The sequence below is a fragment of the Lynx canadensis genome, chromosome B2 (assembly GCF_007474595.2).
Source record: "Lynx canadensis isolate LIC74 chromosome B2, mLynCan4.pri.v2, whole genome shotgun sequence".
NCBI lineage: Eukaryota > Metazoa > Chordata > Mammalia > Carnivora > Felidae > Lynx > Lynx canadensis.
Genome location: NC_044307.1, coordinates 65,827,650 through 65,846,337, shown reverse-complemented (window position 1 = coordinate 65,846,337; position 18,688 = coordinate 65,827,650). Strand labels below are relative to the sequence as shown.

Genomic DNA, 18,688 nt, shown 5'->3' with positions numbered 1-18,688 from the left:
TTTTACATTTTATTCTCTAGAAAAATTGGCAGAAGCCTGAGAGAATTATTTTTTAAATATTTGGAATAATTTATCAGTGAGCCCACCTGGGTAAGGAGTTTTCCTTCTGGGGAGCATTAAAATAATTACGGAATCAGTTAAAAAACAGATATAGTACTCTCATGGGGCGCCTGGGTGGCTTAGCCAGTTAAACATCCAACTTCGGCTCAGGTCATGATCTCACAGTCATGGGTTCGAGCCCCACATTGGGCTCTGTGCTGACAGTTCAGAGCCTGGAGCCTGCTTCAGATTCTGAGTCTCCCTTTCTCTCTGCCCCTCCTCCACTCATGCTCTGTCTCCCTTACCTCTCTCTTTAAAAAATAAACATTAAATTTTTTTTTTAAAAAACCAGATACAGGACTCTTCAAAGTTTTTACTTTTTCTTATGTCATTTTTGGTAAGTTGTGCTTTCTAAGAAATTTGTACATTTTGTCTAAGTCAGGTTTAGGCAAACTTATTTCATAAAGGGCCATATAGTAAATATTTTAGGTTTTGTGGAACAGACTGTCTCTGCTGCAATTATTCAAGTTTGCTATTGTGGTGGGTGAAGAGCCATAGATAATATATAGGCAAATGAGCATAGATGTGTTCCAATAAACCTTTTTTTTTTCCCACAAAAATAGGCAGTGGGCCAGATTTGGCTTGTTGGTCATAGTTTGGCTAACATTGATCTGAATTATAAAATTTATCGGCATAAAACTGTACCATTTAAATATCTGTGTATTCTTCACTGAGATCTTCCTTTTTTCATTTCACAACAGTGGATATGTGTATTTAGACCATTTACTTTTAAAAAAAACATTTTTTTAATGTTTATTTATTTTTGAGAGAGAGAGAGTGAGACAGAGCGTGAACAGGTGAGGGCCAGAGAGAGGGAGACACAGACTCAGAAGCAGGTTCCAGGCTCCGAGCTGTCAGCACATAGCCTGACGCGGGGCTAGAACCACAAACCATGAGATCATGACCTGAGCCGAAGTGGGGTACTCAATCAACTGAGCCACCCAGGCGCCCCAAGACCATTTACTTTTGATGGAATTACTGATATAACTGGAATTGACTCTATCACTTGCCACTTATTTTTAATCATGTTTCTTCTTTTACTTCTCCATTTTGCCTAACTAGATTAATTCTGTGGTTTTTTTCTCCACTATCAGCATTTGAGTTATATGTTCTTCTATTATTTATTAGTGGACACCCTAAGGATTAAAATATGTACCTTGACTTATTAGAAATTTCATTAAATTATACATTTTAACACTTTCAGAAGAATGCAAAAATTTTACAACAGCTTAATTCTACTTCTTTCATTTCTACCTTTTACCTAGGTGTTTTATATATTTTACTTCTACATATGTTGTAACTACCACAAGATGTTGTTGTTATCATCATTAACTCTTTCCAGTGTTCATTCTTTCCTCAAATTTAGTGTTTCTGACTGGGGACATTTTCCTTCAACATGGAGTACAGGTCTATTGGTGATGAATTATCCAACTGGTTTTTATTCTAGTATTCCTTCCTTCCTTCCTTCCTTCCTTCCTTCCTTCCTTCCTTCCTTCCTCCCTTCCTCCCTCCCTCCCTCCCTCCCTCCCTCCCTTCCTTCCTTCCATTACTTCCTTCCTTCATTTCTTCCTTTCTTGTCTGTAGGGTATGTTTGAAGGGTAATATTTATTAAGGATAAAATTTTAAGCTTGAAGTTTTAATTTTTTTTCTAAAGCATTTTTTCTTTTGGTTGTTCCATTGCTTTTTGGCTTTCACGGTATCTGTTGAAATTTCAACCAGTCTTATATCGTTGCTTCAGTGAAGCACTGAATGATAATGTCTTCTTTTTTTCTGCTCTTTTTCTGCTTCTGATTCTTCATAAAAGTGTTTTTTTAGCTTTCAGTACTTTGATCATGATATTGATAGATTTTTTTCTCTTTACACACCTTGAGGTTTTTAAAGGATTTTGGACTTATAATTTGATGTATTACATTAATTTTGGAAAACCCAGCTAGTACCACAGTATTCAAGTATTGTTTATGCCATTTCCCCTCCTTTTGGAATCCCAATTACATGTATATTAGACTTTTTCATTATGCTCCAAATGTCTCTTAGGGCCTTCTCCAATTTTTTTTTCTCTTTGTGCACTGATTTATATACTTTCCACTGACCGACTCAAGAATTCTCTGTTCTATTGCTTCTAGCATGCCATTAAACCCACCTATTAATTTTTTTTTATATCTTTTAGTTTTAGGATTGCCATTTAACTTTTTAAAACGGGTTCCAGGTCTCTGTAGAAAACATCCATCTTCCTTTGTTTTCTGGAATATATTAATCATGGTTATTTTAAAGGCCTTATATAAAAATTGTATTGTTGGTTGTAGTCAGTTGGTCCTTTTTTATTAATTTTTTAATCATGCCCCATAAATTTTAATTAGATGCCAGACACTGTGGATGTTCACTCTCTCATTTTCCTTCAGTAAGGGTAAAATTTTAGAAGTCATCTTATTCCTGGTCAGACTTGATTTTAAAGCTTTGCCATCACTTGTAGAGTGTAATGCTTATTCCCAGAGTTTGGCTTTTCTGAAATTTGTATAAGAAATCAAAGTATTTTTTCATTTTTTAAAAAAATGTTTATGTATTTTTGAGGGAGGGAGCGAGAGCGAGAGAAAGATAGTGTGAGCAAGGGAGGGGCAGAGAGAGGGAGACACAGAATCTGAGGCAGATTCCAGGCTTTGAGCTGTCAGCACAGAGCTGGATCGGGCTTGAACTCACAAGCAGTGAGATCATGACCTGAGCCAAAGTCAGACATTTAACCCACTGAGTCAAACAGGCTCCCCCCCACCCCAAAGGTATTTTTCAAGCCCCTCTGACTGTAGAAACTGAAGGCAATCTGTATCTCCCCAGCATTGGGCACCTGCTGGAATCTTTGCTCAGCTCTTACAGCCGCTGCTTTTTGTTTGGTTTCTTGGAGTCTTTCTCTGTGCATGATCACATTGGTCGCCAACCAATTTCATTAGGGGAAACTATAGCAAATTTTGGAGCCCTCCATGCAGTTTTCAGCTCTGTGTCTGACCTGTGATCTGTCTCCTTAGCCCAGTAAGACCACTGCTTTCTGCTTGGGCTCTATTATCCCATGTCACTGAATTGGAAATACCTTCAAAGAAAACTGGGGCACATTTGGCACTTATTTCATATTCTTCTCTTCTTTCAAAGACTGAAGTCCTTAAAATTTTTACCAATTTAATTGCTTCCAAATACCCTAAAACATTTGCTTGTTTTTGTAGTTTTAGAGGTAGGAAGGTTAATCTGATACAAACTATGCTGTCATGCCCAGAACTGGATGGATTGTGTCATCTTATTGTTTATTTTTGAATAATGGTAGAGTTATCCAGACCAGTGATGTTTTCAAAACTATCCATAAGGTTAGTAATGAAGGTGTATGTATTATAATTGTGTTATAGAAATTTATTTCTTTGCAAACTACATCAAATAGCTTTTGCCATATTGATCCCTATGCATCCCCCCCAATAGCCTCTCTGCCATAGCTGACTTGTGAGGCTTCTCCTCTGAGTTGATGTCATCTGCTACTCTGAGGCATAAAACATACAGTGTTTTCCAGTGCTAAAACTGTCCCTCGTTCTCGCAGATTGTAGATGGGAATTTTTCTGATGGGGCTTTCCAAAGCTGTGTCATTTAGAGCTCCACATTCTATTCAATAGGTGAATAAGTCAGCATCTATTCTTGGTGTTTTTCCTCATTTTAGTCCAGATTTCACTGAATTTGAAAGCTGTTTTCTATCATTTATAATTTAAAGATGTAGTTGTCTCCTAGGTTCATGGTAGATGAGGTTTTTAGTTTCTTTCTTAAAAAATTTGGTTAGTTTTCAGCTGGCAATTAGAGAGGAATAAACACCTCTATTCTCTGTAATCTTCAGTGTATGATCATGAGTTCTATTTAAGGAGCAAAATCAGTAAGTCCTGATGACTCATCTCAATATGCATTCTCAATGGGAGTGATATGCTTCCAAAGGGTAATAACTGGTTCATGGTGGAGGTAAGAGGAGTAAACATTTCTTAGATAATATAACAGTTTGTGGTCCTCTAAACAGCCTCAGTATATAAACAGATACAGTGTTATCTGCAATATTAAAATGTCACGTGGAAAGGACAATTAGGAAAAGAACATCTAAAAGGCTTCTTAGGGGGTTGATAATGGTAAAAACATTGAGGAGCAATGCATTAGAAGGAGGACAGGCAAGAGTTAAAAATTAGTGTGGCTTCCAGTTTTTTGTTGATTTGGGAGCCAGGTGGATAATAGGGTGGGAAGAATAGAACTACTCTGTTCAAATATTAGGTAAGCCAATATGTTTTTATATTTGTTCTAAGAAAAATTTTAGTATCTTAATGGCTGCAAATAGCTACTTAAAAATGCATATCCTCATGTATTTCCAGGCTATTGTAAATGTAATTAAATATATATTTGTAACACACACACACACACACACACACACACACACACTTCAACAAAAGCTGGTGTACAATATTCATTGAATACCAAAACATTAAAAAATCATCTCATATCACACATTTCTTATATGTCAATATGCCTATCTGGATGAAAAACTTCCTAAATACATTCTGTAGACAATATGCATTGATTGCTTATGGGTACTTATCTAAGCTCTAAATCTTCTCCATGGACATGTATCTGTTTCTACCTCCAATATATCCACACATCTCTGTTCAGTGACATGCTTTTAATTACAGTTGATTCTTGAACAATGTGAGGGCCAAGGGTGATGACTCCATGTACAGTCAAAAATGCATATAACTTTGATTCCCCCCAAATTTAACTACTAACAGTCTATTGTTAACTAGAAGCCTTACCAATAAACACAGTTAATATATTTTGTATGGTATATGTATTATATACTGTATTCTTTCAATAAAATAAGCTAGAGAAAAAGAAGTGTGAGGAAGAAAATCATAAAGAAGATAAAATACATCTACAGCACTGTACTTCATATATTGAAAAAAAATCTTCTGCATATAAGTGGACCTGGGCAATTCAAACCATGTTGTTCAAGAGTCAACTGTACTTGTGGTGAGATAATGATCATTCTCCTAGGTGTAGCAAATATTTTGTATCAATATGTAGAATTGAAGACCTATGATAAATGTTTTTATTGTTTTGTTATTTTCCTTTTCAGCAACCTGTACTGGACATGCCTCCCAGTTACACTGCTTCCCCCTTGAATAAAAAAAAAAAAAGGTCATACACATTTGCTTGTGTTCAAGTGTGATGGGTCTGGTATCTTGTCATCTTGGCCACAGCTGACTGAATCAGATTGGCATCTGAGTTGAAAGTAGCTTCTAAGGGCAGGCAGGCAGCCTACAGACTGTCCTGGCTTTGGGACTCTGATCACAAAATGCTCTCTATTTGATGATTACTAATTGCTCCTTTGATCAGAGGCCCACCCATTTTCCTTCCTTAAATTCCAACATCCTGTGAGTTCGCAGAATCTCTCCTTCCATTTTAGCTGTAATCTCCCTTAACTCCTTACATTATTTTTCCATTCCCCAGCTACCATTCTTTCTCACATCTCCAGTGGTCCTTCCTCTGCTGAAGCTCCTTTATGTCCTCATTTTCCTGGCCTCCACTCCCTCCACCTCCTCCTTTGATGTCCTGGACTGCTATTTTCTCAACACCTTATATCTCACTGTCAGCTCAAGATCTGATTCTCCTTGCCTTGCCCTGACACCTGCTAACTTAGGATAAAGTCCCTAAGGCCACAGGTCTTCTTGTTTTTTATACATACAATTATATTCTTATTCATTAATTTCATTTTAAATATTACCCTTTAAGTGAGTAAATTCAAAAACTCAAGAAATAGTAATGCATTAAATATTAAACACCTATTCTAGCAATGTGGTAGATGATACATTCTGAAAATCTCTTCACTCTTAGATGCCTAGAAACTAAGTGAAAATTGCAGCAAATACCCATTCCAATTAACAAACCCAAGTTCACAAGAAAGGCAAATCCCCTTAGCCCAAATACCAAGAGGGAACTGAAAACAGATTGCTTAATGGATTATGAATATCTTGGGAGGTTTTGCAGATGAGAAATTTAGAGCAGACCTAGTGGGGAGATAGAAATGAAATCTCTGTAGGAGCCATGGCCCTTAAATAACAAGGAAAAACTCGGGTCCTCCCTAAGCCTTAATGGCCCTCACTGGTGATATTCTAATGCATACATTTCAGGAAGACAGGGAATACTCTCAAAATGAAAGTCTCAGACATATGGGAAATAGTTAGCAAAGAAACTAGAAAATATGTGGGTCAACCTAAAGCATTTAAAAGCAAAATAATATCCAATAATGGGAGAAAGAAAACAACATATAGTTAAAACACTGGAAAAATATGTAAATGGTAGCAGGATGATAGCAGAGATAAAGTGTATTACAGTAATTTTTTTTTCCTAGGGGGCAATAGAGGTACTATTAACTTTAAATGTATTATTTAACTAATATATATTTGAAACACTAAACTCAGCACTAAAATCATAGAAATAGTATAATTTCCAGAATGGTAGAGGGGAGAAATGAAATAAATGCAATTCAATTAAAAACCAATTGGGAAAGGGGAAACATATAATAATAAAAATGGAAAATATAAAGTAGGATAGAAATCCAAATATATAATAAATCAAATAAATGCAAGCTGATTAAGTAGCCAATTAAATGAGAGACTGTCAGACTAGAAGAAAAAAAACTATATCAGTTGTATGCCATTTATAAGAGATATAACTAATACATATGGTCACAGAAAGGTTGAAAGTAAAAGGATGTGAATAGTTTGAATAGTAATTAAAAAATTTTATTTTCATATAAGACAAAACAGACTTTAAACCAAAAGAATACTATCATTAGAGACAAACAGGTTCACTACACAGTGATAAAAGGGTTAAACTACCAGTTAATTGGTAATTCCAGCTCAATTCTAGCTCTACCACATACTGGCCATGTGCCACTTATTTGTAAAACCAAGTTATTAGTAATTACACTATAGGGCTGTTATAGCGATAATGATCTTACATGTGAATAATGTTTATAACAAGAGTTCATGCCTGGTGACCAATAAAACAATTATCTGCCAGCTGACATAATACAGCTGGTTAAGCGTCTGACTCTTGGTTTTGACTCAGGTCATGATCTCAGGGTCATGACCACGTGGGGATTATAAACTTAGCTTAACCAGCTGAGCCACCCAGGTGCCCCTATTATATTTTCAATGTATTAAAAATACTGTGATTTATTAAGCAAATATAAACATGCAAACATACCATGTTAAATAGAAAATTAAGAATCTGTTAGAAATTTTCCATTATATATTTTTTGGCATGAAAATACAGTAACAACCTGCAGTCCTTTCAAAACAGTCCTCCTGCTAATTTGATAGCTACTATAGTACTGAGCATCCTTAATACAGCTGATCTGTGTGGTAATTACAACACATCAAAGACAAAGGGGTGACAGAACTGGCCCTTGAGGAAGTCCTCATGTGCTGTGAAAATCAGCACTGAAGCAAAGTCAGTCCACATCTTAGCAACAGGTGGGGTTTCTTATACTTAAACCTGATCTTTTAGAAGCAGAACACTCCTATCTATACCTGGCATGAATCCAAAAGGTGGTACCGCTGGACATCAGTCATAACCTCAGACTAAATACACTGTTCCTCGCCTCTGTGTCAATCACAAAGATCACAACTGCAAACACATCCTGTGAGGTAAAGAGGAATTTGCATTTGGGGGACAGATTTTTCTTTCTTTGAAAAGTATTCCCAGGGAGTAAAATGGTTGTATTTGAAAGTTGCTTTAATATTAGGATCCATAACTTGTGTTATGTTCCTTGCACTTAATATATACATAAACTTTACAGATCTTTAATAATATGTTACACTGAAGATATGCTGTTAGTAGCATGTCAGTTAATTTTTCTTATATATTGTGGGGAAAATAATAATTAAGCAGGGAGAATTATCCTTATTTTATTTAACAACAGAATGTTAAATATGTAACTTTGTTTAGGATAATTAAATTAGAAAACTATTGGAAAAAAACTTATACACAATCATATATAAACTTGAATAAATTTTACATATTCTCTTCCAAAGACACAGTGAATTCTTTTTCTTTAAAGAAAATTTTCTAATTATCATTATCTATGATCTCCATTGACCATGCTCTTTATCTCTATCTATCTATCTATCTATCTATCTATCTATCTATCTATTTTTAAGTGTTTGTTTAAAAGAGATAGAGAGCAAGCAAGGGAAGGGCAAAGAGAGAGGGAGAAAGAGAATCTCAAGTAGGCTCAACGCTGTCAGCAAGGAGCCCAACACAGGGCTTGATCTCATGAACCATGAGATCATGACCTAAGCCAAAGTCAAGAGTCAGATGCTTAACCTAATGAGTCACCCAGGTTCCCCAAACATGCCCTTTAAAATATTTTAAATTTAAAAAGAATCTATAATTCACTTCTACCAGAATAAATAAAATTAGAGGGAAGTAGATTTCTATAAAAACAAGTCACAATGTACTTTTAAAACTCCATGTATAGTGTATACTTTTCCCGCACATGACCAGCCACTAAGGCCTAATTATAATCATTTCTACAGATAACCCCATCTTTATAAGATATTCCAGGTTGCTATTAACTTTTGATAATTTATTATAACTGACCATTTTCACTGTCTGTTATGTAAGCATTTATCTAATATTTAACTGACATTCCCAGAATTTAACTGAATACATCTTACTATAAATCTATAATGAATTGGTAGAGTAGAAAGGTAAAAACTAAGCAGATTGGTGCTGTTTCAAATGAGACCAGTGCTGCTTTACTTCAAACTGCAGTCTTAAATGGTTTGTAAGGAAGAAACTTACCAGGAAAACCTACTCACCTGTCTCAAGAGCTCTGTAACTTGCTGTTATCAAGACTGCTGTGTTACTTATATTCAGTTATTTTGTTTATATGTATGGCATGGTATAATAATTTAAATGTATGGCACATTCAGTCATATGGTGTATTAATAAGAATGTTATAGTAATTTTATGGTACCCTTTTTAAAAGGCTTATGGCACATTCTTTCCATTTCTTTATAGCTTTAATCTGGTCACAGGAAATAACAGTGGTAATGACTCATCAATCTTGGGCTATTAAAACTAAGATGATACTATGAAAGAAGCCACTAGAAGATTGCTAAAATATCTTTCCTTTCTCAGATATTCAACATCCAGTATCTGGATTTCCCTGATATTTTCCTCTATTTCTTTTCAGTACTCTTGTAGATCTCAATAGACTGTTTTTCCACAGCACAACAGGCAAGCATGCAAAATTAAGGGTGGATAGCTGTAAAAAATTCCCTCTTGATCGCTCTTAATATGTTCAGTGTCATTAGGCATAATAATTAGTAAGTATATAAAAATTAAAGTTTAATTTGTTCTTCTAAGCTATTAATGTAGCAAGTGATTTTGCAGTTAAGTATTTCTCAAATATCATCACACACACAAAAATCCAAAGATTATTTTTAAAAGTTATCCTGTATTCCCTTGTGGAATTAAAGAACTATTATGAAACAAGGTACATTTGAAATTTTCTGTAACATTTTTCCAACATAACTGTAGTATCAATTGATTTTCCAGAAGATATTAACCTAACCCATTTATTTTCTATCACAATTAAAAATTTCAAATAATTTAACCTATGTCTTAAAACTCCCCCCCAAATATAAACCTATTTCTTTCAGTATATGTTTACTAATCATTATGCCTATACAAAATGCCAAATTTTGGTAAATTTATGGCTGCAAGATTATTATTTGTATATAGAAGATAATGTTTCTTAAAAAAAATTCATGCCATACTAGTACTCATATAAGTAGCTTTGAAGAAATGAATGAATGCATGAATAAAGTCTCCTACCACCTTAAAAAAAAAACAAACTTTCACGTCTTTCAACCTATGAATGTAGAAAACAAAGGTAATTGCTTTTGAAAGTATTCTTCCCAAAAGAGATACCAAAAAGGTCAAATACTAGTGACATCAAATTTGCACTTCAAGTTTGTTTATTAAAATCCAGCTTGCTCTAGAAAGCCAACTTTGTAGATCTAGGAGAACATACATTACAAATGTGAATGCTTTTGGAAAATAGTTTTGACAAAGCTTCTAAAATTCTGTAACACCTGAGAACAACTATAGGATTATGCCTGCATTTGCTGCATGGTTTTATATGAAACATCTGAAATATGTCTGCCTGGAAAAAAAAATGATATGTGATAAAGATGAAAAACAAGTTCAGAGCTAAACCAAGAAAATTCATCTCCTTTCTGAGATGAAAATCTTCTTAAATTTAAAAGTGAACAGAGAACTCAGAAGCTCAATATATTCTTTCTGGCTTCTAGTATATGCACATTTTTTATTGTCAATTGTGCCACTTCTACTAATATACTGTACATATTTTGTGGTTGGATGGAAAAACATTCTTTGAGGAACACTTAAGAAAATACTACATTAAAATTGTAAGGCACATCAAGAAATATCTGAAAACCTAGAAACCTCAATCTTTATCAATACTTACTATTTTGAAGTATTAAGTGTTGATTTTTTTTTGAAATCAAAACTTTCATTCATTATATCTACACATTTATTTACCTTAAATGCAAACATCATAGTTTACTTTTTTCCTACTATAGCCCCCCTGCATATGTAAGCTTTGAAAACATGAAACATATTTTGGACTATTTTGAATGAACTATTCAGAATGCATCCGGAGGAAGGGATACTCCTTCTCAAGTCACACAGAACCATGTGGTTTAGCTAGCAGCATACTTGAGTAGATAAGATATTTGGTACATAATCATCTCAAACACAAAAGATTCAAGTGATGGCCCATGAATCTCTACTACTCTTTGAAAATGATATTTTAGAAATTGTTCATCCAAACATATTTATATTTTTCAACCTATAGACATCCTATAAGTGCTTAATTCTATTTGTCCTCAAACAGGCTTTGAAACAACTGTATAGTCTTTTATCTTTAAGGCAGAAAAAGATGCTAATTAACTAAAAAAGATTTTCTCAAATCGCTCACAAGAACTTTTCAATATACTAATTGATATCCTATGAAAAAGAACATTGTGGAATAAGTTTGGTACATTTTGGAATAAACAAAGACAAACAAATTGTTTCAAGAGAAAACTTCCCAGGACCTTAAAAACAGTAACATGTACTGTGAATCATAAATAGGAAATTGTAGTAAGGAACATCTGGAAAACTATAAATTGCACAGAAGGTTGTGCAGCCCATTTCTTATTTCACATGTGCTTATTTCAACATTTTCTTGGTTTATAATATACTTGGTTAGAGGAAATCAAAACTCTACATGGTATTTTAAGTACCTACATACTATGCTTTTATATAATGTGGATAAGATCATGTCATATAGTTTCTTTCTATAATCCTTTATCAGAATACTAGGTATTTGATTGGCTTTTAGGGTACTGAATACTGTCTTTGGAAATGCTATAATGTCCTCTCAATCCTTGTGTTGACTTTCAGAATAAAACTCATCCAAAACATCATATAATAAAACATGTCTTGTGTCATAAGAAAATTTGAATATATATATTCCATATATTTTCAAGTTTTCTTATATATATATATATATATATATATATATTCCATGTATATGATATCTATCTATCTATCTATCTATCTATCTATCTAGATATAGAATGAGCCCATAAAAATAGATTTAGGGCATCTGGGTGGTTCGGTCAGTTAAGCATCTGACACTTGATTTAGGCTCAGGTCATGATCTCATGGTTTGTGAGATCAAGTCCTGTGTCTGGCTCTGCACTGTCAGATAGAGCATGCTTGGGATTCTCTCTCTCTCTGCCCCTGCCCTGCTCATGCAGGCTCTCTCTCTTTCTGTCTCAAAATAAATAAATATATATTTTTCTAAAAATTGACAACATAGATTCAAACTCTTAAATGGATTATAATCCCCTTGAGTATGTAGCCTAGGCATTATACTTTAAGTTAGTGTTGGAAATAATGGTGTCTTCTTTCATGATAGGAATTCAAAAGTTTGCTGCTACTTATTATGACATATAAATGCATTCTATCATTGTAATTGATCAAACTTGTTCATCTTTTATCCATGAACCTGAATAAATAGAATTTTAAAACCTATGCAGATGTTAGTTAAAAAAAAAAAAAAGAAATGAGAAGGAGTACTATAATGAGAACAATCGTTGTGTTACTTACGACAATAGGGAATATTTAAAGGCTGATGAGCCTGCAGACATTGTTCTAATAAGAGAGACACAGCATTTCTATATTGAAATCATTCTGTTTTTTGTTTTTTTTTTTCATTCCAAAACCTCCTCTCAGCATTTTACTACCTGGTTGATGATGGATGCAAAATAACTGTGTGTGTGTGTGTGTGTACAGGTGTGCTTTTGTGCCTATGAGGATATGTGGGGAGAAGAATGTATATGAAAAGATAACTAGACTGAAGTCAGAATAAAGAGCTACCCATATCTCAGTTTTCCTCTCTCTTCCTCCTAAGTATTCTAAGAAATCAAATGTATACCACATACAGAGAATCGATCACTGGCCTAAAGTATGGGACTACAAGAAAAGTAATTCTTCATGTTAGCTTAAGGGGAAATTTGTTTAGTCATTAGCTTTAGGGACTAAATTTACATAATCCACTTATATATAAAAATAAACAACAACCCTCTCAGCTCATATGTGTTCTAAGTTGCAGAGAAGGGAAAGGGAGCTGAAAACAGAAATGCCTAGAAAAAACTGATTTAGCACTTATATTTAGCACTTTTATTTACATTTAGCACTTTTAATAATAAGAAATTATTTGTACCCTTCTTAGGTCCATGCCTATTCACACCACCTTCAATAAGTAAGAAAAGTCATGTGAATCAAGGAGACAAAGAATCCTCTATCTTTTGTTTCCTATCTTGACACAGTTATAATTAGTGTTGATTTCTGAAACTGGCATTTTCCCACAAAGTAACACTGGTTCCAATATCCTACCACGTAGTTTCTTCTGAACCCCTTTGTATGAAATCACAGTCCTTTGTTGCACTACCTAGTTTCTGTTCTTTGCTTTCTTCCTCAAAAATCACACAGCCAACTTTTTCCTAAAGACCAAGTTTTGAAGAATACTATTCTCTTGAAATTTCAAGAAATAAAAATGGGCCCACAAATTATTCCTGTAATTGACTACTAATATGAATTCTATTAACCAGTAATATTTTATAGTGTAGGACTCAAGGTACTTGCCTCTATTGTGAATATAAATAGAAATTACTTTAAGATTTAGTTCATAATTATTCAGTAAGTTGTTGTTAGTGATTAAATGTGAAAAAGTCCTTGTTGAAGTCCTATTTATCAATAATTTTGCTAAACTGAATAGGTTTTGAAACATAATATCTTAATATTTCAATTAAAAGGAATCCATTAAAATAATTTTTACCCCTTGATCCTAAGCAGCTCAATGGGGCTATGTCTTTTAGCTCTTCTAATTCTATTTTAAGTTTTAGGGAACATCATATTCCATTAGGACCAGATGCTAAGAATGTCATAAATAGAGATAAAGCATATTCTATTAACATCTTCATCAAAGTTGAAATTGCTCATGTAGATGATCAGAATATTACACTGTTAATTAACAGTAATACAATTACTCTCAATTTGCTTTAGCAGATGATGGAGGTACAGGGAAATCCAGGAAGAAGGAATGCTTGAACATATTGTAAATCATCAAAATGTCCAATAACAGATTTTCAGAGTATTAGAAAGGTAATTTCTCCTATTCTGAGCATTTATGTCTCTTGGGCCATTCATCAAGCCCCAAATTCCTTCCGTGAAACTTCTATTTCTGGAAACTAGTTAAGAGCAAATATAAAATATGCCTTGCCCATATTGAGTCTGCTTTACATAAGATGGCACTTGGATTCCTGTAGTCTTTTCCCTTTCACAGCAGGGTATTTTCATTGTAAGAAGACAAAAGCACAATTGGAGATTTAAACAAACTTCATGAAAATTTGTTACAACTCATGTAATGTAAACTAGGTATGTATACTTTGTATCACATCTGTTCAATCCTACTCTGAAAGCAGACCAACTACAATGGGACTAAAGAGATCAGCAAACTAAAGCCCACAGGCAAAATGTAGCCCACTTCCTGTTTTTATAAATAAAATTTTATTAGAATACAGCTATGCTCAATTGTTTGCATAGCTTTCACACTACAATGACATCATAAAGTAAATACAACAGATTGTTGTACATAGCCCAAAATATTTACTAGCTGGCCCTTTATAGGAAAGATTTTTTGACACTAAAGAATGCTCTGTGGATTTAATCGTATTAGAAAAAACTCCTGTAGGGGCGCCTGAGTGGCTTCATTTGGTTAAGCATCTGACTCTTGATTTTGGCTGAGGTCATAATCTCAATGGTTCATGAATTCGAGCCTCACACTCAGAGTGGAGCCTGCCTAAGATTCTCTCTCTCCTTGTCTCTTTGACCCTCCCCTGCTCATGCTCTCTCTCCCTCTCTTTCTCTCCCTCAAAATAAATATATAAACTTAAAAAAAGAAGAAAGTCCTGTAAATGTGACTCCAACAATCTTTAAAATTATGACTCTGGCTATAAGGTAGACAGTACTGAACAGTCTATAGGCGACATTATACAACAACAAATAAATGCTCCACCCACTCCAGTCCCAACAATGTTAGTGAAATGTTTCTGCTATTTGACCTAAACTGTTTTTTAGTAGGAACATTAAGAAAGCTAGTTGCATTTTTATCCCGATACAGACCCAGTTTACATAAAGAGTATTGCCAACTCACCTGATCCTACCCCTGGGGTGCTCAGATTGCTCTGACATAAAGCTTGTGCTGCTGAGGCGTGAGGCACTGCTGGTTCGGGAAATGGCGGACACATCACTGACATCACTATCTGATGATTTGGCAGAGACGTTATCACAGCTTCTGTACTGATCTTTATGTATGTTATACTAAAGATTAAAAACAAGAAAGTGTGAGCTCCATCATCAGGTTGTGGGAAAAGAGACATACATGGTGAGGTTAATGACTACTTTGCCTACACCAAGTAAAAGTGTACCTTCATAAAAGTAGGTGTGGAATTTAAAATAATCCAAACACAATGTAATATATGATTTTCAGTATAAAAATCCTACATCTTCTGAGCGGTAAAAGAAAAAAAAAAAGAGGTTTATGAAGGCTGAATTATAAATCAAACAAAAACTTTAAATATTTGGGTGGAAAATTCACTGAATAAATTATTGGCAAATACTTGAAACCTCAAAATTGTATTAGGTACTTTTTCTAGTGTATCGGTTTCTCTATTTTGCTTTAGTTTTCATAATTACCCATTTTATTCACCACTACTCTAGCAAAGTATAGGCTGCTTCTATCTGTCTGTATTTTTTATTCTTTCTAAAATGATTCAATTTACCTACATATTTTCCCTATTTCAAGACATCACATTGTTTCAAATTTCTTGAAAAAAATGTATGTCTTCACAAAGAAGGGCTGTGTCAAAAGCTGAGGGGCTGTGCCAAGGAGGATTAGAGCCATGGAGGTAAAGACTGGACTTCAACTTTCTATTATAATTAAATAGAGATTTTCAGATTTAAACTGTCAGCTCAGTGTCAAAAGTAAAAAAAAAAAAAAAAAAAAAAAAAGGATTTCTATTAAAATTAGAATTTACACTATATCTTGTATTTTTAAATTTGTCTTTGGTATTCATTACTGAAGATTTTAGAATTCATTAGGTAAAAGATTAAAACAGGCAAAGTTGTCAGAGCAGCTAATAAGCTCTTCTTCTTTCTACTTGATTCTTTTTGCAGTGGAACAAATAGCAAATAGCTTCATATATTAGTATTTTATATATGTATTTTTATTATAATAAATTGGTTATAATATAACCACTTAAACCTTAATTATATATATAATTTTGAAATACCTAATATATTAAGTGATTCTCTTATGTTTATTACTGGAAGTTAAGATAATATAACTTATTTTTTTTAATTTTTTTAATGTTTTATTTTATTTTTGAGACAGGGAGAGACAGAGCATGAGTGGGGGAGGGTTAGAGACAGAGGGAGACACAGAATCCGAAGCAGGCTCCAGGCTCTGAGCTGTCAGCACAGAGCCCGATGCGGGGCTCGAACTCACAGACGGTGAGATCGTGACCTGGGCCGAAGTCGGAAGCTCAACCAACTGAGCCACCCAGGCGCCCCAAGATAATATAACTTATTAACAAAAGAACACATAACTAAAAGGAACACATGACTAAACATTGGGTATTTAAATTTCTTATCAAGTAACTTAATTCTATGTTTATACATTAAAGTATGAAAATATCAAATGTTTATTAAAGTTGTAGAAAAGCTCATCCATTCTCTGATGTTCCCTATCAGATAACTTTTAATGAACTTAAAGTAATCCATCTATTTATAAAAATTTGTATAGATAATTGTCTTGCTAAAGTACACTAAATAAAATGATGCTAAAATCCTGAATCTGTATATACAAAAAGAAGTATAAAACAACAGTACATTTTTAAAAATGCTAGAAAAGATAATCATGTTTATTTAGAAATTCCTCAGATAAGAATAGTTCAGGCCTGAGGTATTTACATGTTAGTTTTAATTCTTTACTTCTCATGTGTATGTACTGAGCAAGGAACTTCACATCAAGCATGAAAACAATTCCAAATTATAGAATATCAATGAAATTATCTTTCCAAAGAAATTTTTCATAATTGCATGACTTGTTTTTGAAAGCCATATATCAAATTATAATCCAAAAGAAAATTCATATATGTCCAGAATTGAGCTATTTATACAACTTGATGTATGCTCTAACATTAATATGATTTAAGGTAAGGTGCATTTTAAATTTATGTGGTAATGTTTCATCATCAAATTCTGTTACATCTGATTAACATGATCCTGACATGATTCATTTCAATCAGAACTATTTTTTATTTACAGAGTAGATGTGGTAAAAACTAAAATATGCTGACAGCAGGATCTAAATTTAATAGTTAGTAGGATACAAACACAACTCCTATATTACTTGTCTTGGAAATGATTTTGCTAAGTACATAGATCATGTAATTATTACAATGTTTCCAAACATATTGAAATGATAGCTTGTCCATGAAAGAATATGAAAGAATTGGGTTCTAATACAATAAAAATGTACCCAGCTATAGGAGATTTTTCTGGCATTGTGTTGACACCCAGAACAAATGTTCCCCTTATTTGGCAAATGCCCATAACATACAGTATAGACTATAGCATCAGGGTATGTGCGTGTACATGGAACTATTTCTCCTAAAGAAATCTTGCTTTTCTGTAAGCCATCTCTTCTTCAACATTTTTGTATATAGACTTCTGCTATTTCAGCAAAGTAATAAAACAAGGTATCTTAAAAAACTAGATCATATTAAATTTTTCTATGTTGGGCGAAAGAAAAATCCATCATTCTCACACAAGATCAGTTTTCTTTGCATTTAGTTATTTGAAGGAAATGAAAGACTTTTATATTCGCCTTTTACTATTTACTTATTTTCAAAATCTGTTAGAAATTTAAATAATGACTGACTTTTAATCAAGCATAATTTGTTAAATTTCCTATTTATCAATTAAATATTTTAATGGAAACACATTAACTATTATATTATTTAATATTTTAATATAATAGCTATTATATTATTATATTATAACATTCTATTATATTTTTAGAAATATAATATCCCTAGGAAGAATTTATACTAATCATACAGCAGGGAAATAAGTCATTGATGTGAAGGGAGGCTCTAATTATAGGGCAGCTATTTTTAAAAATAAGTAATAATAAACACTTAACAGCTACCTACAAAACTCATCCCATTAGTCTTGGTTGCTGTTCCTGGACTATAGAAACATAAACACTTTTTAAAATGTGAGTGCTTAAATGAGAACTTACCCTCCAATTATGAATTTCACCCCATCACTGGGGAATGTAACACTGTATACCATCATTGAAAAAACATCATGGTATCACATTTCAGGGATCCTAAAGCAGTCTTGTATTTTTTCAAAAGAAAAGTTAGTGCTAATTCCCTACTCAGGACAGTTAGGGATGTTCCATATTTTAAAGGAGGTGCCAGGTTTGAAATGTTTTAGGAATTATAGTACATTTGTCTAGTAATTCTTTGCCCTAAAGAAAATCTAGTTCTATTGGTGTTTGGTTCTAAATATTCCAAGAATGGTTAACTAATTTCTAATTTGGCAGAATTTCAACAAAGCTATTCATCCAAAATGTCAAATGGATTAAAACACTAAAACAGAGTCAATAAAGAAAGTTCAAAATTTAATGTATATTAAATTTATGACAATGCTTGTTCTCAATTATATGAATAAAATAGATTTTTGTAAAGTTAATTATAAGATGGTTGGGGTAAAAGAATAAAAAATGAGGAAGACTTTCTTAAGCACGTAAAAGAGTTTTGAGTTAATGGAAATGAAACTACTTAAAATGGAAAACTACTTACGTGATTTC

The 18,688-nt window shown here is 33.4% G+C and overlaps 1 protein-coding gene across 20 annotated transcripts in view; it reads right to left on the bottom strand.

The window, feature by feature from the left end:
• Window positions 1–18,688, bottom strand: part of RIMS1 (regulating synaptic membrane exocytosis 1) — a 488,852-nt gene that overhangs the window by 86,400 nt on the left and 383,764 nt on the right. For 12 of the 20 annotated variants that reach the window (XM_030315837.1, XM_030315800.2, XM_030315805.1 and 9 more), the window contains one exon: window positions 14,960–15,126. The exons of the other annotated variants lie outside the window; for them this stretch is intronic. In XM_030315837.1, the coding sequence (XP_030171697.1) occupies window positions 14,960–15,126 (167 nt within the window). The remainder of the gene's footprint in view (window positions 1–14,959; window positions 15,127–18,688) is intronic. 20 annotated transcript variants of the gene reach the window in all.